Source organism: Orbicella franksi, chromosome 4 (assembly GCF_964199315.1).
Source record: "Orbicella franksi chromosome 4, jaOrbFran1.1, whole genome shotgun sequence".
Lineage (NCBI taxonomy): Eukaryota > Metazoa > Cnidaria > Anthozoa > Scleractinia > Merulinidae > Orbicella > Orbicella franksi.
In genome coordinates this window covers 17,178,132-17,201,647 of record NC_138148.1, presented here as the reverse complement: position 1 = coordinate 17,201,647, position 23,516 = coordinate 17,178,132, and the positions used below count along the sequence as shown (strand labels likewise).

The 23,516-nt window shown below is 39.0% G+C and overlaps 3 protein-coding genes and 1 pseudogene across 7 annotated transcripts in view; 1 reads left to right on the top strand and 3 right to left on the bottom strand.

The window, feature by feature from the left end:
* The window catches only part of LOC145484693 (MAM and LDL-receptor class A domain-containing protein 2-like), a 60,269-nt gene extending 53,142 nt beyond the window's left edge, over positions 1-7,127 (top strand). For 4 of the 5 annotated variants that reach the window (XM_081463291.1, XM_081463293.1, XM_081463290.1 and 1 more), the window contains 5 exons: positions 1,894-2,016; positions 2,629-2,750; positions 4,066-4,166; positions 4,750-5,163; positions 5,688-7,127. In XM_081463291.1, coding sequence (XP_081319417.1) covers positions 1,894-2,016; positions 2,629-2,750; positions 4,066-4,166; positions 4,750-5,163; positions 5,688-5,973 — 1,046 coding nt within the window. In that variant the 3' untranslated portion in view covers positions 5,974-7,127. Of the gene's footprint in view, positions 1-1,893; positions 2,017-2,110; positions 2,607-2,628; positions 2,751-4,065; positions 4,167-4,749; positions 5,164-5,687 lie in introns of those variants that run through there. The other variant, XM_081463294.1, reaches the window with a different exon arrangement.
* A 133-nt stretch (positions 7,128-7,260) lies between these two features.
* LOC145484808 (putative skeletal organic matrix protein 5) lies at positions 7,261-12,375 on the bottom strand. Its single transcript, XM_081463446.1, has 5 exons — positions 12,031-12,375; positions 11,283-11,405; positions 9,525-9,564; positions 8,936-9,071; positions 7,261-8,054 (listed from the first exon to the last, which is right to left on the bottom strand). The coding sequence occupies exons 1-5, from the start codon at positions 12,059-12,061 to the stop codon at positions 7,572-7,574; spliced, it is 813 nt and encodes a 270-aa protein (XP_081319572.1). The 5' UTR covers positions 12,062-12,375; the 3' UTR covers positions 7,261-7,571.
* Positions 12,376-12,509: 134 nt separating this feature from the next.
* Positions 12,510-15,644, bottom strand: LOC145484857 (uncharacterized). Its single transcript, XM_081463498.1, has 2 exons — positions 13,847-15,644; positions 12,510-12,810 (listed from the first exon to the last, which is right to left on the bottom strand). The coding sequence occupies exons 1-2, from the start codon at positions 13,935-13,937 to the stop codon at positions 12,536-12,538; spliced, it is 366 nt and encodes a 121-aa protein (XP_081319624.1). The 5' UTR covers positions 13,938-15,644; the 3' UTR covers positions 12,510-12,535.
* Positions 15,645-18,777: 3,133 nt separating this feature from the next.
* On the bottom strand, positions 18,778-20,017 carry LOC145484886 (putative skeletal organic matrix protein 5; annotated as a pseudogene).
* Between the last annotated feature and the right edge of the window lie 3,499 nt (positions 20,018-23,516).

Genomic DNA, 23,516 nt, shown 5'->3' with positions numbered 1-23,516 from the left:
TGCCCTTCTTAGCCAGCAGGGCCAAGAAACGAGGAAAAATGTCGTTTTAGAGTCACATAATCTGATAAGCAAGAGTTTTTGAGCAAGAATTTTACTAACTGAACAGCAGTTATCCATTTGATAGTCTTGAGCTAAAACCGTTCGATTATAACACCGACAGACCTTAACATATTTTAGTAAAATAAGGATTGGAAACAGAGGAAAAGTCTGCTGGAAAGTGGCTTTCACATGTTTCGTTTTAGAGAACATATGGAAAACTCTTCTCATGCTTAATCCAGCTTTGAAGGTCTGTGATAAGGTGGTGTGATCGAATGGTCTCAGGTAGAGATCAACCAGTACGCAGTTCTGGGAAGGAGCCGAAGCGTTGAACTAGTGTAAATCCAAGAAAATTAAATCTAACCGGTCACATCAAGAGTTTAAAAAGTCACTTGTCCAAGCGGCCGGGCGGCGCTGTTAAAAGGGAGAGGCATTGATAAGAAATAACACGCAAACTGTGGTGATAAACATGTCAATAAAACGCATGTTAAAAAACAAAGTTCATTTACTTGATGTTTCGTATGTTTCAACATACATCTTCAGAAGTGACCGTTAGGAATAGAAGTAACAACTAAATTACAATTTAAAATAAGTAACTAATTAACAGTTACAATGACGGAGGCTGAGAAAAATTTGCATTTAAACAATGGAAACTAATAAAGATAAAGCTTTTCGCTGCTTACATTATCATTTAGGGTGGGTTTTAATTCCCTTGTTAGTAGAGTCTCTTTAATCTTGCAATGTGTATCTGTCTCACCTTTTGCTAATATATCAGAGTGGTCCCATTTGAAATTGTGACCAGTTGACGTGACGTGGTCTGCAATAGCAGAAGCATGACAGCTACTCGTGATCGATTTAAAATGTTCAGTTTTTCTGTCATGCAATCTACGTTTTGATAGTGAAGAATGATCATCGCAGTAAATTTTCCAATTTAAGCAATTGGAAAGAAGAAGCCTGAAAAAATCAGGGCTTCAACGGGATTCGAACCCGTGACCTCCGCGATACCGGTGCGATGCTCTACCAACTGAGCTATGAAGCCACACATTGGGAGCGAGGTCAATTTATTGAGTTCATATCTTCCCGTGAGGAGTGAGATGATGTGAAGTTTATATGAAATAATTCATATATGAACTGCGGTTGTAGATGATAGTGAAGAATGATCATCGCAGTAAATTTTCCAATTTAAGCAATTGGAAAGAAGAAGCCTGAAAAAATCAGGGCTTCAACGGGATTCGAACCCGTGACCTCGCTCCCAATGTGTGGCTTCATAGCTCAGTTGGTAGAGCATCGCACCGGTATCGCGGAGGTCACGGGTTCGAATCCCGTTGAAGCCCTGATTTTTTCAGGCTTCTTCTTTCCAATTGCTTAAATTGGAAAATTTACTGCGATGATCATTCTTCACTATCATCTACAACCGCAGTTCATATATGAATTATTTCATATAAAATTCACATAATCTACGTTTTGTTTTTCCAATGTAGAAATCCTGGCAGTCCCAACAACTAGCCTTATACACAACTTTTGACAGTTGAGAACGCTTGATCCTATCTTTGTAGGGAAATGAAGACTTGCTGCGATAAGCGCTTTGGAAAATAACTGCATTAATAAGTTTTATGGCTACATTAATCTTAGAGTTATTTTCCAAAGCGCTTATCGCAGCAAGTCTTTATTTAACGCCTGAGCTGTTAAGCCGCGGTAGTAGAATAGCTGCTCTTGGGTGGAGAACTAGTTAGAAAAGAAATTCCTTGATGGGTGGAACGTGTTGATTTACGTCGATTGTTTCCTTTTCTCTGCTTTAAGCTAACATTTTTCAAAAAAAAAATCTTATTTCTTGTTTCCTTTCTCTTTCGTTTACAGCAGGCTGTTCAGATAAGCCAGGATTCCTAAATTGTGCTTCTCTTCCTCATTATGGCAATTTTTGCATAGTCCATTCCAACTGGACGAAAGAGTATTGCGCCAAGTCATGTGGATTTTGTGGAGGTAGCTAGACGTAGCAACTATATATAATATTTTAAGCTGGCTGGACATCACAGAAGAAAACTTCTAACGTTTGTCCTTACTCTTTTTCTGTTAGTTGATTGTTCTGACAACCCTCAGTTCGCTGCTGTATGCTCAAGTCTTTCATCGTTCGGGGATGCCTGTGTTACTCAGTTAAATTGGACGATGGAAAATTGTCGAAGGTCATGTGGTTTCTGTATAGGCGAGATTTTTTTTTAAATGATTCAAACCTCCTTCATGTGGCAGTCTTCATAAATCTAAGTCATTTAATTCTCAGGCATACAGAGGCCAGGAGGAGGGTGACTGTTTTCTCGGAACTTTGAAATTGGCGATGTACTCTGTGGCGCAGGAACTTTCAGTAGCGTTTCTTTCATCCCCACAAGGGAAATTTCGATATGCCAGCTGTCTCTCCCCCTATATTTGACGTTGTCATGGCAACCGCTACTTGACATACCGGTCAAGCTAACTTTTGTCTCATTTGACGGTGGCTGTATTCTTTTTTCTGCTGTTCTTGATGGCTAGTGGACTATGTATGTTATATAATTTTAGTAGTTACAGGTTTTTTATGTATATTTTTCTTTACCCATTAACAAGATGATCAAGATAGTCCTCCAACTGATCTTGACCTTGACCTTGACCATGCTACTCAAACACCATCAAACGAGTCAATTCAAGAGTCAGTTATGTTAGAAATTCGAGGTCTGGATATGACGAAGGTACTCCATTTTTGTTATTTATGTTTGTTTTTGTTCTTATTATTTTTTGCTGTAACAAATTGTCGCTAGAAAGTAAATTATGACTAACGTCCTAACGTAGACAGGCTTTAGACAGTAATGTTGATTTAGACAGGGCAGGTATCCTCTGAATGCATTTTCTCCTCTTTAGTCACGTTTTGAACGGACTAATCTTTTAGAAGCGTGCATTGTGCTTAATGTTCTTTCGGAAGAGCAGAGAACGTGCAATTTCCTTATTTCGCCAGTTGCTTTCCAATCTCATTCTTATTTTTCCAACATTTGTGCTACTTGATGCACGATATTCTTACGCAAAAAGCCCTAATAAACCTCCTGAAGCAATTTTTAAAAACCAGTAAAAATACACAACTATAATACCAGATCATCCACGAATGAGTGCTTCTTTGAAAATTGTCAAGAACAGAGAAGATAAGATAATCCTTTACAAGCATTGGTGTTTCAGGCTGGAATTCCATCTCACATTCAGTGAAATTACTGATCAAATCTAAATTCCGAAATAAAATAAAGGAAATACTCCTTGATGTTTTACAATGTGAAGATGACTATATTGAAGTCTCTCATCTGATACAAAAGCTCACTGAATTAACATAGTTTGTTCATTATAGTATTCTAGTTACCTAGGTCTGTGCACCCTAACGACACTGTTTCTTTGTCTCCGGTTACCTGTCATTGTTTCTTTTTTTTTTTACCTGTACCTTTTGAAATTTTGCTGTGAATAATCATTACTTTTTTTCTTTCTTTCCTATTTAATGTAAACTCTTGCCCCCGCTTCTATTTGTTCTGGAACTAATTGCGGGGCAGGCAGTTCTTGTAACTATATAATAAAATAATATAAAACTAAAGTTCAAGTTTTAGTTCAAGTGCTTTGTTCATGACGCGGTTCCAGGGCTTTAATGTTATTCTTCATAAATCCTGTGAAATAACATCAGCTTTTCCCTTAATATGATGAAATTTTGATGGAGAGTAAATACTGCTCTATTTGCTGTATGCTACAGGAACTAAAGTAAACGAAGGGCTGGGCCATGGACAGCGTAGTTTGTCTCTCTTTTATTACTCTTTTTAGAAGGTTTCCAAAACCCTTTGCTACAAGCAAAATAGGGACTTTGCAATAATTACCAGGAGAGGAGACTGGGAAATACGAAGAGCATGGTTGAAAATAAGTCATCTGTCCCTTATAATGGAAGACAAATTAATTATAACCCCAAACCTAGTAGCCAAAATAAATTACACAATGAATTTGTTCGTTTAGCTATGGTTTTACTCTGTGTGTTTTTATTAGTGGGACGAACAAATGAAGGATGACTTTAAGCGTGAAGTTGCAAGGGTAGCTACAGATTACTGTGCCGCTGACGAGACGCTGTGTCAATCAAATGCAACGAGGTAACAATAGCTACATTGCACAAAGCGTAACTTAAAAGAAAAACATATTGCATAATCTCTAAACAACTTCTCTTGAACGAGGAGCTCAGTTTGTCCCACTTTACGATAGGTTGTTGCACAGTTGTAATTGTCCGAGAAAATTTTTCTTGCCAAACAGTCGTATTGCATTGTGATTTTACATTTATTCTACAATTGACATGCACATTACTTTTTATTTTGTGGGAGGCGCGGTGGCCTCCTGGCTAGTGCGCTCGTCTCCGGATCGAGCCGTCCGGGTTCAAGCCCTGGCCGGGGACATTGTGTTGTGTTCTTGGGCAAGACACTTTACTCTCAAAGTGCCTCTGTCCACCCAGGCGTATAAATGGGTACCGGCGAATTAAATTCCGGGAGGTAACCCCACGATGGACTAGCATCCCGTCCAGGGGGGAGTAGAAATACTCCTAGTCGCTTCATGCTACAGAAACCGGTATAAGCGCCGGCCTAATGGGCCACTTGGCTCGTATGTAGAATTGACCTTTTTTTACCTACTTTTTTTACACGTATATTCTTAGTAACCTCTTTATTATAATTCCTGTCATTTCAGTTCCCGTCGGAGACGGTCGTCTGACAAAATGGCATTTTCAGGCAACATGGTTCACATTATTCCAGGCTATCCAATCCAGTCACCTGAAGATAATCGAACAGCCTTGCTAGCGTTCTACTTACAACTGCCAGAGGGATTCTCGCAAAATGTGGTTCCCAAAGATGTCCTTATAGACATTGTGAATAGTAATATGTCCAGTATTGGAGGATCGATGAATGGAACTATCTTAAGCGTTCAGTCTGTAGTAACATCATCCCCAGACACTTTCAACGGTGAACAGACAGACGACGAGAGTGATGAAGGATCAAAGCCCAAAAATGCCACTAGTGCTATAATAGGAGCTTCTATCGGTGGTGTTCTGTTTTTCCTTATCATCGTCACGCTAGTTTTGACTTTCAAAAAGAACCATAACAGGTAAGATACGCTGAACGTTTTGAACGTCCTTGTAATTTTAAATTTAGGCAACGATAATTTATTTTTGGCAACGATAATTTCTTTTTCCAATGTTTAAAAAATATTCCATTTCGATTGGTTACAAAGATATTTTGTTTTCACATTTTATGAGTATCCTGACATACAGAAGCGTAATACCAGTCCAAAGTCGCAGTGAACACTAGCTGAAGTTACCAGGCAATTAATTAGTAGCAAAAATATCACGACGAGGTGTACCGAGTATATCTTTCTAAAAGAAAAAAAGTTGACATTGACAATTATGTCAAACGCTAAACGGTAGTTACTGTAAATTAATTAATTAATGCTAAAAATATGTTGTGTGTTCGTCAGTTTGGTTTGTATGAAAACGCATTATGCAATTCCCATTATCGTGTTTTTTTTTTTAATGGGCAAAGCTTTGCTTGAGTCTTGCGAGATTTCGTCTAATTGTATGATTTAAACGTAATTGAAACATGCTTTAATCTGTACTTGAATTTATTTCTAAGATTTAGATCTAGCGGACGTGTGCACAGCCAAGAAAGAGTGGACGAAGGCGTCGTTGAAGGAAATGAAGCCGTCCCTGGAGAAGTGGATGGGACCAAGGCTATCAAATGCTCGCCCAAAGATGCTTATTGCAAAGGGGGCATGCTTTTGAAGAACATGTCACTGAATTGGAAAGTGACAAACCTACTCGTACTTTCCAAAATGTACCTGACAAGAAAATCGAAGAGCAACGTCCGTCGACAAGTGCAGATCTGCATGTCATCGCCAGTCGCCCACCTGTTAATTTAGAAAATGTTAGAAACATTGATGAAGAAAAACCAACGACGTCCAAAGAACTTGAAAGGAAAGAAGTCGAGAGTGACTCGGCTGACGATGTCGTCGTTCTTGGTTCACAGCCTGCCCCTGATCATGAGGAGGGAAAAGAAGACCATGCTGCAGCCAGCAGATCCGATGAGACCCATAGTGATGACCCCGTGCAACAGGACGAGATAGACAAAGACGTCGACGGAAATGTAGTCGTTCTTTAAGCATTCGAACTCGCATTCAACTTTTGGTAAACAAAATAGGATTAGTCCGTTAATTTTTCGTTTGATGGCTGCAGCAATAACTTTTTCTTGCTTCTCTTTTATCAATTCTTATAAATAGCGTGTTTTAAAAGGTTACGCATCAAAGGGGCATTCACTCGTTTAAGGAAGAAGGCCGGTTTACTTAGGGTGAAACAGATTGCAACAGAGAAAGGGAATGAGAAGTAGAGCACTGTTAGAGATTAAAATTCCATCACCGGTTTAAATTTAATAATGAGTTACAATGTCGTTGCTGGTGAATAACTCCTCTACGTGAACGCCTTGCGTGAAAATGACTGTGTTGATCTTGGTTTGGTACCTCTCGGGTTGTAAAATAACACCTCTAGCCATAATTTCAAAAAGTTTAATTAACATGGTAGTTCAAACGAGTGGAGCGCAATTTGGTCTGAAATCATACGCGTGATTTTAAAGTCGACTCCGCTTTCGTATCTCGTTTCTTATTAGTTCTAAATATCTTATGCAACGATTTTGTCTGAGCTTTCTTAATATCCTTTACTGAGAAATTTTTCAATGGGACGCATTTAAGCCATTTTCCTTGGCAGCCAGGGAACCATTTTGCTTCTAACTGACATTAACTTTTTGCTAGCAGCCTGTTTAGTAATAATTAGGTACTTTTGCTGACAAGTTTAAAGAAACTAGATCGAGATGCTGGCTATGAACGTAATTTGTTAACACTGTAATCTTCATATATCTGCAAGGACCATATTTTCCAACCATAATTATTTCCTTCGCATATCTTACCGTCCACGTGACTTAAAACTAAAATGATTTTTAATTAATCATCTTTGGAGCTCAAAGCTTCAAGCTGAGTCATAGCAGAAATAGCTTTATGAGTATGCAATAAATTTTATTTTTTAATTTTTTTGTTCATCCTTTTTTGCATAAAAAGGTCTGAGAGAGGTAAACCAAATTTGAAAGGAGTACACTGTCATACGTGTTGATCATATTTTCATATTGATTATATTTTAATAGAAGTTTTGCCAACCCCTTCTCTTCGGCTCTTATTTTCAAAACAATTCAAAGTAATTATAAGTTAGGCGAGTACTGCCAAAGTATACTAACTAATTGTGCCTATCATTGGTAACTTATTGGTTTGGTTTTGGTTTAACGACGCTTAATTTAAAAGCGCTTTATGTAATGCAGGGAAGTACAGATCAGCGGTTCCAGCATTGTACATAAGTTCCGGGTTACCACATATTCTGATTATTTAATGAAGGTCTGATTACAAAGCAAACACTAGTACTTTCAGCTTTTTCTCATGAACATGTCCCGCACGAATGCAAAATAAGCAATACGCGGGTGTCACTGAATCAAGATATAACCCATGACTTTGATGTGCCTATCTCCACACGGGCCACTTTTTGTTGAGTCTTTGGTACCAAACCCAATGAAAGAGTCACAGGTGTTGCAGTCGTTTTCGTTGTTACCAAGAATACCGATTCTTGCCTTGGGATAGCCACAGTATGCATTAAAGCCCTCCCTGTTACAGTGGAGCTGCAAGGTATCTTTTGAACCAAGTAGCGCTTTCCACCTGTTGCGGCCCAGTGATGTGGCGCGGAACTGCCCGTCAGCGATGAGTGAGTACAGCGAGTCAGCCTTTTTGTTAATCGATATAAAATTGGTGGTTTCCTGTCCAGGGATCTTCATGCCAAGACAGATCTTGGAGAACGACATGTTCCAGTAGGTTGGTAGCTTGGCCTCTTGCGTGTCAAAACCAGTCTTCCCTCCTTCAGTATTATGGGTCTTTTTGTTGCTCCAAAGACTTGAATCATAGTGGAAGGTTTCCTATGTAGAAAAATGGGAAGCAGGAACATTCAAGTTTGCTCATAGTTCTCCACAGCATTACAGCGCGTAAGGATTTAGATATTAGCAAATATACTGAAAAAAAGGTTTAAGAACATTGAAAATCTTAAACGTTTAGATGTGGGTAAAGTTGCAAATGGACAATACGTTGCCTCAGCAACGTCAGAATCCAAAGACAGTTGTCATATCCAATACGATATAAACAGCTGCTTAAAGTTTTAACTTATGGGAGTAAACCCATTTTCAAAATTTGAAATTTGTTCTCCTCCATGCTTGTAAATCTGGGAGCTAATTGCAAAACTAAGTGTTAAAATTATTTTATATATTCAATTTGCAATCGTATTCTATGCTTAATACTTTGTGCGATGATGTGCTCAATTTGATGCACACACCCAATTTGACGTGAATAGCAGATTTGCACATTACGGTCATTTGACTACAACTACCAGAATTACCCGAATTCCTTTCGTTTTTTCTTTATTATTAAAATTTTGAAGCCCCAGTGGAGTTTAAATAACAATGTCCAAATTAGCAGAAGAAACAGGAAAAGTGAAGGATTCCGGTAGCTGTAGTCAAATGATGCTGTCATGCAAATCACCCATTAGCAAAGGAATTAATGAACCCTTTTCAGACCTAGGGGGAATGGGTGTGGTGGAAGAGGCGGAGTGCCCGCGCTGACTGTAACTGTTAATAGGTTTTTCAATATTTGTTATGCCAAGCTCTCACTAAAACTTGATTTGCCTGGAAACAACTCGGTATGACATGTTAAATTCGTCGGAACTTGATGCTTTCATGGTAACCACATTTTGTAAGGCTAGGCTTTCCAAATTTGCAAAACAAACAATAAAATATCCCATCTCTACCTTATTACCGTCAATTTTCATAACCAGCGTCCATCCGCTACCTCCACATGCACCAAGATCATTAGCCATGTGACAGTAGACATCAAGTTCAATTGATGATCCCAGCTTTAGTGGGTAGGCTTTATTACCCGAAGATCTAAAAACACGAGAGAACAACTCGAATAGCTTTCATCTAACAGTTGGAAATTGCGAATTAGTTTGATATTAACACTTAATGACTGGTCCCGAGGGGAACAGTGAATTTTGTTTCCGGAGAATCTCGATGTTTCCCGAGACATTGACAAATAACGTGCAACAGTGGTCAACATTTCGCGGGTAACAGTGTACTGTTTCCCGTTTGACGTTATAGTTTTCGCAATGTTGGCCGCTCATGCATTTGGCGGGAAACAGTTTCATTGTTAGATGCCATGTGACCATAAACTAGCCAATGAATGGGCGCGCTGTAGCGGGAAACACGCCAGCTATATAACAGTAATTGTTGTATGTAACTACATCGTCGAGTTTTTCACTGTACCCCGCCAGTATACATACTGAGGCATGGATCACAGCTTTCCATTGATTAAATTTCAAAATGAGGACCTGTTCTTACAGGTTCAGGTCAAGTAGCTCCTTGCAGGATCCGGCCACAGCTGAGGAACAAAAAGTACACACTGTCAACAACTGATCGTTATTTAGTGTGCAATTATTATTTAGGAAGAGAATGACTAAAAATTGAACCATCTGAATCCTTTATCAAATTTAGAACGGCATTCACCTCTGTTCAAGACAAATGTTAATAAGAGAAACTGACCCAACATAGCCTAGAAAAAGAGCTCGCTAACTTCATGAGCAAAAACACGCGGTCCCAAGAAATAACTTTTTCATTAAAGAATACGTTTTAGGCTCAAACACCCTGGAACATGTCACGGCGACTTGTTGCGTTTGAAGAACCAGAGTTGGTTACCCTGTGCACGGTTATATGCAGAAAAACTCCGCATTCCTGTAAGGACACCAAAATGGCCACCCTGCTTGATTTTTGCAGGGCATGTCACGGTCAATAAACTGGTACTGTTTAATACTAAGACGTGATTACATATGATAAGACATGTGACGAACATGTGAGCATGTAAGCAGGCCATGCGAGCTCGTCTTTGCGCTGGGTCTTTCTTTGACTTCTTTCCATTCAGTCGCCATGGGATTCGCTATTTTGTGCTTTCAGCGTTGGATATTGATGAATATGAACGCTTCGATGGTAGCCTTTATCGAAATCTGAGGGAATTGTCCTCGTTTATTTTGTATGTTAACGAACACGACTTTGAATCGCCTTGGCTTTGGAATGTTAACTGTGGGAAACAGCCATATTTTGATTGGATTTGTTGATTAGTTCCTGTCGCGACAGATACATGTAGCTCAGTCTTTATACGTCAAATATTGTTTGGAATCGGCGGGAAAAGATCCATAAGAGTATGCCTGAACCAAGGAACGGCAAATTATGTAAATACTGTCTGCTATATTCATCAGGGGAAATACTCGAATCAGTCGCACGGAGTTTGTTTACGCGGACGATAAACGAGCACACTCGTACGATTGCAAATGTTTGCCTATATTTATGCTTCCAGCTTAGAATAATGTATATAAAATATATTTTTTCAAATTAACCATTACGCTTAAACATTACCTGTTAATATGAGTCTACGGAAACTGGCGCTGTCACTCAACGAATCAACAAATCATAGTTATTACAGGGACCTCTTAAACTTGCATGGACTTTGACACTAAGATATATCTGTCTGTAAAACCTCGGTTTTCGATGAAAAACGTTGATTTTAGCAATAGAGGTCGAGAGTCAGCTATAGTGAAACCATTTATTTAAGGTATATATATTAAAGTGACGGCGTCAATCGCACTCTCATAATCTTTGATTACTACTATATTACTACTAGTACCAGATATAAAGTCACAACATGAACAGACACGCAGAGTAAAGCAGATAAGTTCTGGCGATTCTTACCCTTATACTTTAATCAACCCTGAAACGATTATAAGATATTTTGTAACTAATCTTAATAAACACGAACACAGCATCAGGGGCGGGCATCTCGTTTATTGATACCCGCTCTCCAGTACCAGATATAAAGTCACAACATGAACAGACACGCAGGGTGAAGCAGATAAGTTCTGGCGATTCTTACACTTATGTGTGCTGATTCTCTTTCAGCGAATACGTCACTGCAGCGCGAACCTGCTGCATTTTCGTTTGTGTTCGAGTACATGCTTAGATTTTCTCTTCGTTACATGTCGCCGTAACATGTCCTCTGGTGGGACCGGATGTTTAGTTATGTTATGATAGTTATGCATTAAATCACACCTGAACATTTGTTTCCATCTCCAATATATCCCGCCTTGCAAGTACAGTTAAAGGATCCTAGGGTGTTTGTACAATTTGCGTTCACGTGACAATCGTTCGTGTCGTTATCACATTCGTTGATATCTAGGTAATAAAAAAGTGAAACAGACGAATTTAGTTTCAAACGTCACCAAGGGGAACAGCAGGAAGAAGATGTGCATCTATCTTAACAGTTATGAGTATAACAGAATTTCTTGCAATGTTCTTGAAGCGTTCATGGATAGTTCCAGGTTTGTGTAAAAGAGATAAGCGTGCAGACTACTTGAATCAATGTCTCCAAGGGCCTGGGGCGGATACATGATCTTAGAGAAGGGGGTTAACAAATAAATAAGCCTCGATTGTACTGCGCATGTTCTGTTGTAAAGTACCCAGCAAGCGGTAGAGCACGAAAGAAGTGTAGGGGGAAACACGAGACGTGGTCGAGTGTTTCTCCCTTATTCTTGAGTGCTCAAGCCTCCATGCAGCTATGTTTAATGTAGACGAATAGCTCGTTTCCATTGCGTTGGTCTGAGTTATAGAAGACGTTTACATTGGGTCAAATTCGTCAAAATGCCCTGCGCAAAATATTTGAAATTCATCTTACCGTGCATTTGCACTCTGATAAAGCACGCTGTTTCAAGCAATCCGAGCGCGTTATGTCAGAACATTACTGTAAAATTTACTAATATCACGTGCAATAATGATTAGACTTTGCTGCCGTTAGCTATACCTTTTTCGCAATGTTCTCCTGTGAAGCCCATCTGACACACACAGAGGTATTTCTTCCCTGTAAATCCAGTCAAGCAGGTTGCATTATGAATACAAGGATTACTGGAACAAAAATTCTAAAAGCAGGAAGGTAAAGGAAGAAACTCATTGATGATATCTTCATCGATAACAGTAAAAGTAGTCGAGAATATCCTCTGCTCATACTTAGCCAATTTTATTTACTCGTAAATTATAAGCAGAAACCACAAAAAACCAAAACAGACAAATTGAAGCAAGCAAACAAACAAACAAACTCCGTGATTCGTTAGCTACTGAGTAATACTGAGCTCTATTCGTTTTTCTGTAAATCACGCACTCGTGTCTTGAATATCTTCAAGAAAAAAAAGAAAAGTTCACGTTCAAAGTGCTAGTTCATATCTTATAAAGACCTTGGTGCTACTCGATAAATATAATAATAATAATAATAATAATAATAATAACAATAATAATAATATTAATTCGCCAACTTAGTCTGAATTTACCAGCTCGCTGCCTCTGTATTTATAACCGTTACGTGGTTTAAGATCATCAGGATGTTGAATGTGGTCAGAGTCACTCAACTGACATAAAACTTTGTCGTTTATTGCTGGACCAATGTTTATCGATATACATCTACTTTCTATGGTACATCGCCCTTTGCAAGAGGCACGCATTTCCAAGCTTAAAGAAATATTCTTGATCACGTGGCCATGCAGAGCATATCCATCAACTGGTGAGCTAAACTTGAGCTGTCGGCAGAGATCTGTGGATAAATCGGATTAAAAAGAAAATAGAAAATAAATTAAAATGAATAAAATGAAAACGTGCTAATGCTTGTTGTCCGGGTTTCACAAATGGTAAGGAAATACATGAAGGAATATTTTGGCGAGACTTTCTGTCCCGATCGCTTGCCTCGCTAGAAAGATAAGTGATTTAAATAGATGGCTCAAGTTATCAATGGAAATTCCACTCAGTAACGAAACTGTTTTATGATCCAGGCTTTATTACGTAACTGAAAAAATTACTTCATTGTGATTGGCTGAGAGAAGGCCAACTTATCATTAATTTTCAATTTGTACTGCAAATTAACGCGCACACTTTCGTGATTTTCCCAGTCATATAATAAATGAGTAATCGCAAAAGTGCGAGGGTAATTAAGGATTGACAGTACTCGTGATTTTTGAATAGGGTTGAGGGCCACCTCATAAACGTAGCCAACGCTTGTTTTCCTTTTTTTCGAGCGATTTTACTTAATGGCTTTAATTACGCACCTCATTTTTAATAGAAATGTCAAGTTACGTGATATATCAATTACTACAACTTGACATAACTGTCAAATATATTCAAGTTGTTTTAAAATTTAATTATTTAGATAGTTGTGTTTATTTTAGTGGCAATTAATTTAAACGTGTCCGCTGTCCGTCCTTAGAAGCCCATCTTAGGGAAAATTGTGAGCAATGGAGAAAACCGATTCATACCGGATGTTCCTTTCTGGAGAGGAATACGTCCTGCTTTAAAGTTACTTCAATTTCATTTCTTTGAGGTTTCAATCATAAAAAAAGTTTAGTTCCATAAAAACACAAACAATTACATATGTTCTGCTTTAGGAGATCTGCCGTTTTGATTAGCTGTCTCAAGAGAGATTTGACCGAAGAAAAAGAAAACTAAAATCTGCCTTCAAACGCTTCCCCGCTGGCTCTTCAGGAAGCAGGTTTAACTCAAAAGACATTATGAGGCCTTCAACTAGATTTTACTTGGATAAGGGACAGTTAATCTAAGGGGCTACCTAGTTTACTCACCTTGGTTCGCAAGTGCAATAAGTCGAAACCAAGTTTCACATAAAGCAAACACGAACAACGATTGCAGCGTCAGGAACGAACTGCGTTTCATCGATAGACTTTCTTTGAGCAGGATAGTAGAAAGTACTTGTTGAAAGTAAAGGGAGTTTTTAAACAGTTCGTTGTTTTATCTCAGAAACAGCTCGCCAGGTCCTAACGACAGTTTATTCTGGCTCTAATTTATTTGGTCATAACAATTTGAAGTCAGCCTCTGCTTATTACTACACAGAAATTGAGCAATATTTAACTAAAACCACCTGTTATTTGATGTCTGTCCTTCCTATTGGTTCACGTTTTATCTGCTATCAGCTCATAACAGACATCTTACCTCACACGTATAACAGCCGTGCAATCTACCTGAGAGCTTGAGATAACAAATAAGGCTTTAGATGGGCAGTATCCGCCCCAACGTCGAAATCCTTACCGTTCTACATGGCATTCCTGTTCCCTTTCACACACAAAGTGGAAATATTATACACCCTATTCTCTTGAGTGTACTCTTGAAATACTTCAATCAGCCGTTAATTGCGCGTCCATCAGGCCCCCCTTTATAGCAATTTTGTGAAACAGTAAACAAGTTTTACGAGGTTGCTATAAGGGGGCCTGACGGACTGCCTCTATAGAATCGTTTGATTTCACGTTTGAAACGTTTAGATGGGCTTATTTTGCGTCGTTTCCATATTGATTCCCCGCTATAAGCGATAAAAGACTTCTTTTCGGTAAATTGTACGTAATTGTATTTGTACGGATAGTAAATAAATATTGCCAACACTTCGGGTAAGTCCTTTCATTATTTTAAAAATTAGGATCATTTCAAGCCTTTTTCGGCCGCGGGGAAAGATTGTACCAATGCAGCCTATCAGCTTGTCAAGGACTGGCACTGGCTTCATAACGAGACCTTGTAATGACCCTGGCAAGCATTTTTGTGCAGTTTTTGTTATTCAGCGAAACGTTAAGCACATCCCAAATGGAACAGCTGTCAAAAGATGGTTGAGATTGGTAGAGCAGAGAGCGGTGTTTTTGCTTATAAATGGTCTAATGCGCCTGAAATCACCTATAGCTGAGGACTATGTGCTTAGTCTAAGAGAAGTGAGCATCAATAGACAGGCCCAATAATTTGGCTTCATCAATCGGCTCTTGATCGAATTTCCATCGTTCTCCGGTTACATCTTCCCTGCATGCACTGCCCATAAATTTGATCACACTGCTGCCACACGTTAAATTATCAAAAAAGCCTCTGAATACAATGAAATAAAACGGCAGAGACGACAAACTAACAAAACAAAGAAACAAAACAAACAAAACAACAACCCGATCCCGGGTTTCTCCCCCTGTTCATATACGATATAAACACAAAAATAGTTCCATGTCTCCATTACTAGGGCTCTTTAGGGCCTCGTTACAACATATGTGTTAGTATTATCAGGATCCCCTCGATCCTGTTCCAAACCCTAATCTAGAGTCAAAAGTACCACCGTCGTTTTCATTGGTACCAAGTACGCCGATTCTTGCTTTGAAATGCGCGGCGCTGCTTCCAACTACGTTAGACCCTTCCTGGCTCCAATGGCTTTGTAAGGAGGCCTCGGAACCAATGAGTGTTCTCCAAGTGCTACAATGATCGATCCACGTTATTTGCCGTCGGCAATCCCTGAGTACAGGGAGCTGGCATGCTTGTTGATGACATGAACGTGATCTGTTGACGAATCTCATGCCGAAACAAATCTTAGTGAATGTAGTGTTCCAATAGGTCGATAGCTTGGCCTCGTATAAATCAAACCGAGCCTCCCCACACACAATATTAAAGGTATCGTTGTTGATCCAAAGACTGGAATGATAGTAAACTGTTGCCTGTATGTGCGAAAATGAGAAACAAAACAAGACGGAGAGCAATTAAAAACAAAACCAAAACAACACACACACACACACACACACACACACAAAACAAAACAACAAAACAAACAAACAAACAAGAACAAAAACACAAATAAATCATCATCATCATCATCAAAAAAAACAAAAACTAGTTGGCATATCCGGTACCCTGGTTCTTTTGTATTGCAGCTATAATGTCAAAGACCTAACCATCAGTTCTCAATTCTACATAGAACTATGTTGAAATGTTGAAGACAACACCGTTAAAGCTAATTGGCATTAGCCAATTTCGAAATCTAACCGGAAAATAAGAAATAAACCAGTTTTTTTTTTTTTTTTTTTTTTTTTATAAAAGGTACTTTAATCATGGAACTCAGATGGTGGAAGACGTGTGTTTTGATCTTAACAATATTGACTCTTATGAATTACTTGCAAAACACATACAGAAGACGAACGCTCTGGAATGGGCCGGTATACGTCATTCTGTACCACTCAATGGAACTCTAATCGTAATCCAGATTAAATAGCCTTAAATCTATCCTTTAAAACTGACAGCGGCCTTTTTGATGTAGCTAAAAGGGCAAGACAGTCAAAACAGTCGAATCCACTGTATTTACACGGCAACAATCCTGCTAGTGAAAACCTTTGCTAAGAAACTTTGGGAAGAAGCTCGGGGAAGAGACTTTCCCAAGTTCTCAAAAGTATCCATTTCAATTCCTTCCGAAGAACGAAAAAAGACAGATGAAATTGCAGCAGGCATGTCAGGAAATGTTTTAACGAAATAACTGAATGTGAATAAGTGCGATTAATTTAGTTGAATTTTACCGATTTTGCTTTCACTACACAACCAACCACACTCAGAAGTTACGAGGCACGGGAGCGTTGGTCAGCCAGGCCCCAAGTTACAGTAGAATGGATAAAGGCACACCAAGTAATATCTAACAAGCGCCAAAGCCGGACACATAATCCCAATAACTTCTAATTAGGAAAAACAGGAAAAGTGTACTCCCGACCAAATGCAGTGGGGCTACCTTCGGGGTTCTAAGGTTATCATATAAACAACAAGATGAAAGATAAATTAGATAACACTATTTGCACAACACTAGAACAACAAAATAAATAAATAAATAAATAAATAAATAAATAAATAAACCTTATACGAAGTTGAGGGTGGCAAGGCTGACCGTAGAATGTCACAAGTTTCTCAACCGTCTTTTTTTTTTTTTTCTACAAACGTACTAACCATAAGCCTTCGTGCACTATCAGGCCGGACCTTATCCCGATTTCTGTAGCGTGAAGCGACTAGGAGTATTTCTACTCCCCCTTGGAAGGGATGGTAGTCCATTGCAGGGTTACCCCCAGCATTAAATTCGTGGGCACCCATTTATACACCTAGGTGGAGAGGGGTAATACTAGTGTGAGTGTTAAGTGTCTTGCCCAAGAACTCAACGCAATGTTCCCAGCCAGGGCCCGAACATGGGCCGCTCGATCCAGAGACGAGCGCACTAACCATGAGGCCATTGTGCCTCCCTCAATTTCATTAGAAAGTGGCTTTAAATCGAGCGTTTTGTTATTCCTGCTGCAATTTCATCTGTTTTTATTTGTCTTTCAAGAAAAAAAAAAAAAAAACGAGATGAGAATTTGTCAAAGTTTTAAGGCGAAGAATACATTTAAGTCCCACTTAAAGTTTGAATGTAGATCACATGATCAAGCGCGCCTCATATCATGGCTATACACGCGGTGCAAGATGTAGCTAGATATGTGTTTCTGTCATTCATACTTGAAGGTAAGGTGTCTTTCTTCCTCGCCTTTATCCACGTATTATTAGGTTTCTCTTTCTTGCTCAGTAGTTCTGCCATTCCCTTTTTGCTATAATATTCTGCGATCATCCAGAACTGTCTTATGAAATTTGCTATTAAAAAAAGGGGCTAGGTGCAGTCAATTAATGGTATGTCAATGGCGACCCTCAAAGAGCAGGCATTACTAAGGATGTGCTATGTTAAGAAGAGGTAAAAAGTAATGAATTGAGATCTTGAAAGTTGACGATTGTACGTTGGTGCTGGCAGGGTTTGCATTGCACATGACCATAAAACGTTTTGGTTATTTTAAAACCGTACGTCTTGACTAAAAAAAAAGTCCAGATAGGTCTATAGCATGCTTGCACATATACATTTTAAGCGATAGAGCACCTTTTCCGTGTTTACATGGCTTCATCTAAACACGAGGATGGTTGGGAGAATTTGAGAGAGCTATGTCTCGCGTTTGCTTAACTTTCGAGAATTCTCTCAGTCCCCCTCTCCCCCCACCCCCTCCTCTCGAGTGTTATTTCTCAAAAATACGCGCGAATTTAAAACGTCACAACCGTGTTTCCATACTCTCAACTAAACACGCCTATCGACCAATGAGAGCGCGCGGAGTAGCTCAGTTATTTTATAAATATGCATACAGCAGTTTCGAGAAATTTCCAACAAAAGGTAACAGTCGAAAGGAATAACGGGTAGTGTTTACCAATGCATGATCGACGTTTACGGTGTTTTAACCTGACAGCTAGGGGGCGGGAGGGGGGGGGGGGGAGGGAATTAACAATGAACACTTTGTGGTTGCGATTTCTCTTGCCCTCTACATTGAAACACCTTTTCGTTCGATATTAAACGATTGTAAACAACGTTTACCTCCATAGTACCTTTCGGAATCCACCTGTATGCTTTTACACTTCTTGAAAGCAACCTTTCTCGGAGCGACTGTATATCAAGTGCATTGGAATCGAACCTCGATTTTACGATCGTAGAATTAGAGATCGATACTCCAGATTTAACGATCAACATTCTGTGTCCCTGCAAAAGTTACAGTAAATTGAGCAGAATCCCGATTTAACAATATTCGGTTCAACGATATTCCCGGCATAATGATGGAAATCTGGCGACCCCAAGCATAAAGCTTTTCCCGTTACAGCAATATAATTAATATCACATACTGTAAAAGAGTGGCAAACAGCTATCAAACGCTGCACTAACTGTGAATGGACATGATGTTATTTTTTCGGCTGTTACATTTGTCATTCATTTCTGTAAATAAAATACATTTAGTACAGGAATCATGTTGCGGAAACTTATTGATTTTATTGATTACACTCGCAATTAAAATTTTATTATTGATCATATCCTGATATCATTAGTTGATGATATCGCGATTTCACGATATGATTTTGTTGTCCCCTTGCCATATCGTAAAACTGGGGTTCCACTGAACGTAGATAACATGCGTATACGAGTTTCACTGAATCAAGATGTATCCGATGGCTTTGATGGTCTTGTCTCCATTATCTGCTGTCCCCATGGCCGCATTGCCACAAGTGTTGGTGTCGGCTGGGTAACCTCCACTACCAAACCCGATTCTAGAATCACAAGTACCACAGTCATCTTCATTGTTACTGATCAAACCGATTCTTGCTTTGGCATTGACCTCGAAGTTAGCTACGGCGTTGAACCCTTCCCTGTTGCAATAGCTTTGCAAAGATGCTTCCGAACCAATAAGTTCTTTCCAAGTATCACGACCTAGTGACGTAGCACGGTACTGCCCGTCAGCAATTAGTGAGTAGAGGGAGTTGGCATGCTTGTTGATAACAATGAACTTGATTTTCTGGCCGATTTTCATACCAAGACAGATCTTGGAGAAGGATGTATTCCCAGTAGGTCGGTATCTTGGTCTCTTGCAAGTCAAAACCAGTCTCTCCTCCTTTCGGGTTGAGGGTTTCCCTGTTGCTCCAAAGACTGGAATCGTAGTGGAAAGTCATCTATGCACAAACGTGATAGAGTACCAGCATTTAGTAAAAATATATCAACCCTCGCGAGTACATGTCATCTAAAAGCTCCACGGTGGGAGGGTATCCCCCCAGTCATGAGAAGGGTTTACGCCTTTGTAAGATTCTATGGAACGATTGCCCTTTAACAAGATTGCTTTCAAAAACTTTTAAAACTTAACTTTTATTAATATTATTTAGCTTCTAGTTTCATACTGAGCGACTTCTTAGGTTTTGATTTGCTATGCTATGTTATGTGATGTGTTATAACGCTACGTTACGTTACGTTATGTTACAGGAAGCTACGCTTTGTTAGACGTTGTTTTTAATCAATCTAATACATCTGTAGCTCTAAGTAAAATAAACAATAACGATAATAACTCTACCTTATCGCCATCAATTTTCATGACCAGCGTCCATCCGCTACCTTCGCATGCCCCAAGGTCATTAGTCATGTGGCAGTAAACATCAAGTTCAAGTGATGATCCCAGCTTCAGAGGGTAAGCCTTATTACCTGTAGATCTAAGGAGTTACGACAGATTTGTAACTATTCGAACAGCTTTCTTTAGACAGAGGGAAATTGAAAATCAATTACAAGTGTTGTGTGTAATGATATCGTTCAGTTACATTTAACTTGGTAGGTATAACAAGACTATCAATGCATTGACTTAAAACGGTAAAGCCCTTAAACTCGTACTTATCACTAACGCAAACTAATGGCTTATACTGACTATGCATTTTGAATCAGCTATGGATCATGGGAGATATCACGTGCCATCATTTTAGAAGTTAACCCTCAATCTGTGGCAAACTGCTGTTAGAAGACGAATCTGCTCTACAATTAGCGTTTAATAGTTAAGTGTTGCCCCCTTTTCAAGTTAGCAGCGGAAGATGGATGACGATGTGTAGTAAGTATGAAATTCAGTTTGTTTCATTTTGTTTTTGTTTGGTCCTATTAGTCGTTTCTGGCTAAATGTAGGTTTATGTTTCGATGTTGCTGCTGCTGCGGGTATGGATCGAGACCACAGCTTTCCGAACTACTAAACTTCAACAAGAGGACCTGTTCTTACAAGTTCATGCCAAACAGCTCCTTGCAGGATCCAGCCACCGCTAAGGAATAAAAATCACACACTGTCAAGAACTGTCCGTTATTTAATGTAAAATTATTCTTAGGAAGAGAATGGCTCTAAAACAAAATAGATGAATCACTTGCAAAATTAAGAACAGCATTCAAACCCTTAGCAAAACATGTAACAAAGAGAATGGGACTAAATTAATATAACCCAGAAAAAGGGTGAGCTAACGTCACGAGGAAAGGCACGTTGTCCCATGAAGATGTGGACTAGGCCCAAACATGCCAGGGAACCTTTTGTGAGGGACCTGTGGCCATGTTGCCGATAAACAGGGAAAACTTGCGCACACACAAGAGATGATGTAAGGATAGGTTGCAATCACAAATACTCTCTTGTGTTTCAGGGGACAAGCCTTCGCATAAGCAACCTGCTACATTTTTTTCCCAGGAACGCATGTGCTCCAACATGCTGTTTCATTGATCTGATTCCTAAGTTAGGTTATGATGATTAAACATTAAATTCTACCTGAACATTTGCGTCCATCTCCAGTATATCCCGCCTTACAAACGCAATAGAAGGATCCAAAGGTGTTTGTACAGTTTGCGTTCACGTGACAGTCATTTGTCCCGTCTTTGCATTCATTGATATCTAGGTAGTGAGCAAGTGAACCAGGATAAAATGAATTACAATTTTAACACAATCCAATTCAAATCTCACCAAGGGAACAGCAACACATAAAAGCCTCGTACGTTTAACGTTATGATTTTCGCCGGCCTTTCTGTATGATTTATTAGGAGAGTTCCAGACCGTCACAGCTAACGATTAAGCAGGCTCCTTGAATCAACCCATCCTTCACCATTTTAAACTTAATTTACCCAGTACATGCATCTTCAGTGCCGTTACATAGTTTCACCTTTTTCGCATTGTTCCCCAGTGAAACCCGTCTGACACACACAGAGGTATTTCTTGTCTGTAAATCCATTCAGACAGGTCGCATTACGAGTACAAGGATAACTGGAGCAGGCATTCTGAAGACAGAAAAGGAATTGGTGTGATCTCAATTACTGATAACAGTCGAAGCAATCTGCAATCCCTGTTTTTATACTTTGTCAATTTCATTTGCTTTATCCGTCTTGTCTGTGAACGTTGTTGTAAATGATTCGGTAAGACTGAGTTAAGCGTCTTGAATTCTTTTATAATCAAAAGACAAACAAAACAACAAACAAAGAACAATAAACAGCACGATTCGTATCCTAAATCTAAACCTAAATCTAAATATGGTTTTGTCGGCAACATCCACGAGGACAACACGTCAACTCTAAAACGAAAATAAAAGAAAAAAACAACACTAAAAATACAAGATGGTAATAAAAGCTAATTGAAATCCTGAGCTGTCTTCTCTGCGAGAGATACCTGGTTATACACAGAGCTGCAGTTTGGGTAAGGTACATGGTGCTAAACGAAGCAAGCGAGCCCCCAGAAATGCAAACAAGCCAACAAAGAAACAAACAAACAAAGAAACAAACAAAGAAAAAAACAAACAGGCAGACAGACAAATAGACAAGGAAACAAATATAGAGACAGAAATAACGATAATTGAGTCTGAATTTCTTACCTCAGTGCCTCTGTACGTAAAACCGTCACGTGGCTTAACATCATCAGGATGTTGAATGTCGTCAGAGTTACTCAACTGACATAAGACTTTGTCGTTTATTGGTGGACCGATGTTGATTGACACACAGTTACTTTCTATCGTACATCGCCCTTTGCAAGAGTCACGCATTCCTGTGTTTAAAGATATATTCTTAATCACGTGGCCATGCAGGGCATATCCATCGACTGGTGTGGTAAACTTGAGATGTCGGCAGAGATCTGTGGATAAACAGAATAAGACCAAAATCAAGAACAAAATAAGATTTTCCTATAAAACATTGCAAAAAAATGGAAAAACTGAAAACAATCTGTGTTAAAAATTAATGACGACGTCTGCTCCACGTCATTATATGTATCTAGCCAACTAGGTAAATAAACATGGTATAAATTAAAATATAAACTAACAATTTCTAAGAGACCCGAATGCAAAGAAAAAATGATAAAAAATACCAGATAAAAAAATGCAATAAAATATTAGCACGAAAAACTGTCGTAAAACGATTTGCAGGAATTGAATGGTTCTGTCACACAGGGTTATAATTCAGTACCTTAATGAAAAAAATCTCAAAACTGAACAATAAATAGATAATAACGTCGACGTTGGGCGAACTTCGAAAGGCCATTCATGTTTAAACCAAAACAGTTTCAAGTGTTTTGCATTTTATCGCAATGTTTTGTAGTTCAATTATTAAGCAAATGTCTTCTTCTGAGAACAAAATTAGAAAACGGAATATTGTGAAATGCTAATGTTAATGTTGTTTTATAATTTTCAATTTAAAATTCAAACCATATGTTAATTTCTAGAAGTTTTGGCTTTCTTCTCTCCATGAGAGCTTGCTCGCAAGCTACAAAGAAAGTAAACGTGTGTCATTCAAAATCGGTCAAACAAGCTTTAAGTGAGTTGATTTAGTCTGCCCATTTTGAAGCCGGTCGCTTCGTTTAACAGTGTTTAAAGTAAACTAAGAGGATCAATTTTTTTATTTTATTTTTTGTTTGTTTGGGGGGGGGGGGGAAGTGGTGAGTGGGGGGCACTTTGCATCTTGTAGATCTTGAGCGCTAGCACGACTCAAGATCTGATTACGAATTTGAAATTTATCACTTCTGTCGGGGCGCACATTTTGTAACCAGCGCTAATGGTATTTATACAGATTTCAACCTGAACGGGCCAACCCACGAACTCAGAAGGAGACACAAGTACTTTTTGTCTTTTATTCTCGAACATTTGAAGTGAATT

What these genes read in the sequence shown, in the direction of transcription:
- LOC145484808 (XM_081463446.1), bottom strand. Translation starts at nt 12,061, where the DNA reads ATGGGCTTCACAGGAGAACATTGCGAAAAAG. An exon ending in AGGAGAACATTGCGAAAAAG is followed by an intron (nt 11,406 to 12,030) that starts GTATAGCTAACG and finishes TTTATTACCTAG; the next exon opens with ATATCAACGAATGTGATAAC. An exon ending in TGAAAATTGACGGTAATAAG is followed by an intron (nt 8,055 to 8,935) that starts GTAGAGATGGGA and finishes TTTTCTACATAG; the next exon opens with GAAACCTTCCACTATGATTC.
- LOC145484857 (XM_081463498.1), bottom strand. Translation starts at nt 13,937, where the DNA reads ATGAAACGCAGTTCGTTCCTGACGCTGCAATCGTTGTTCGTGTTTGCT. An exon ending in TATTGCACTTGCGAACCAAG is followed by an intron (nt 12,811 to 13,846) that starts GTGAGTAAACTA and finishes ATTTATCCACAG; the next exon opens with ATCTCTGCCGACAGCTCAAG.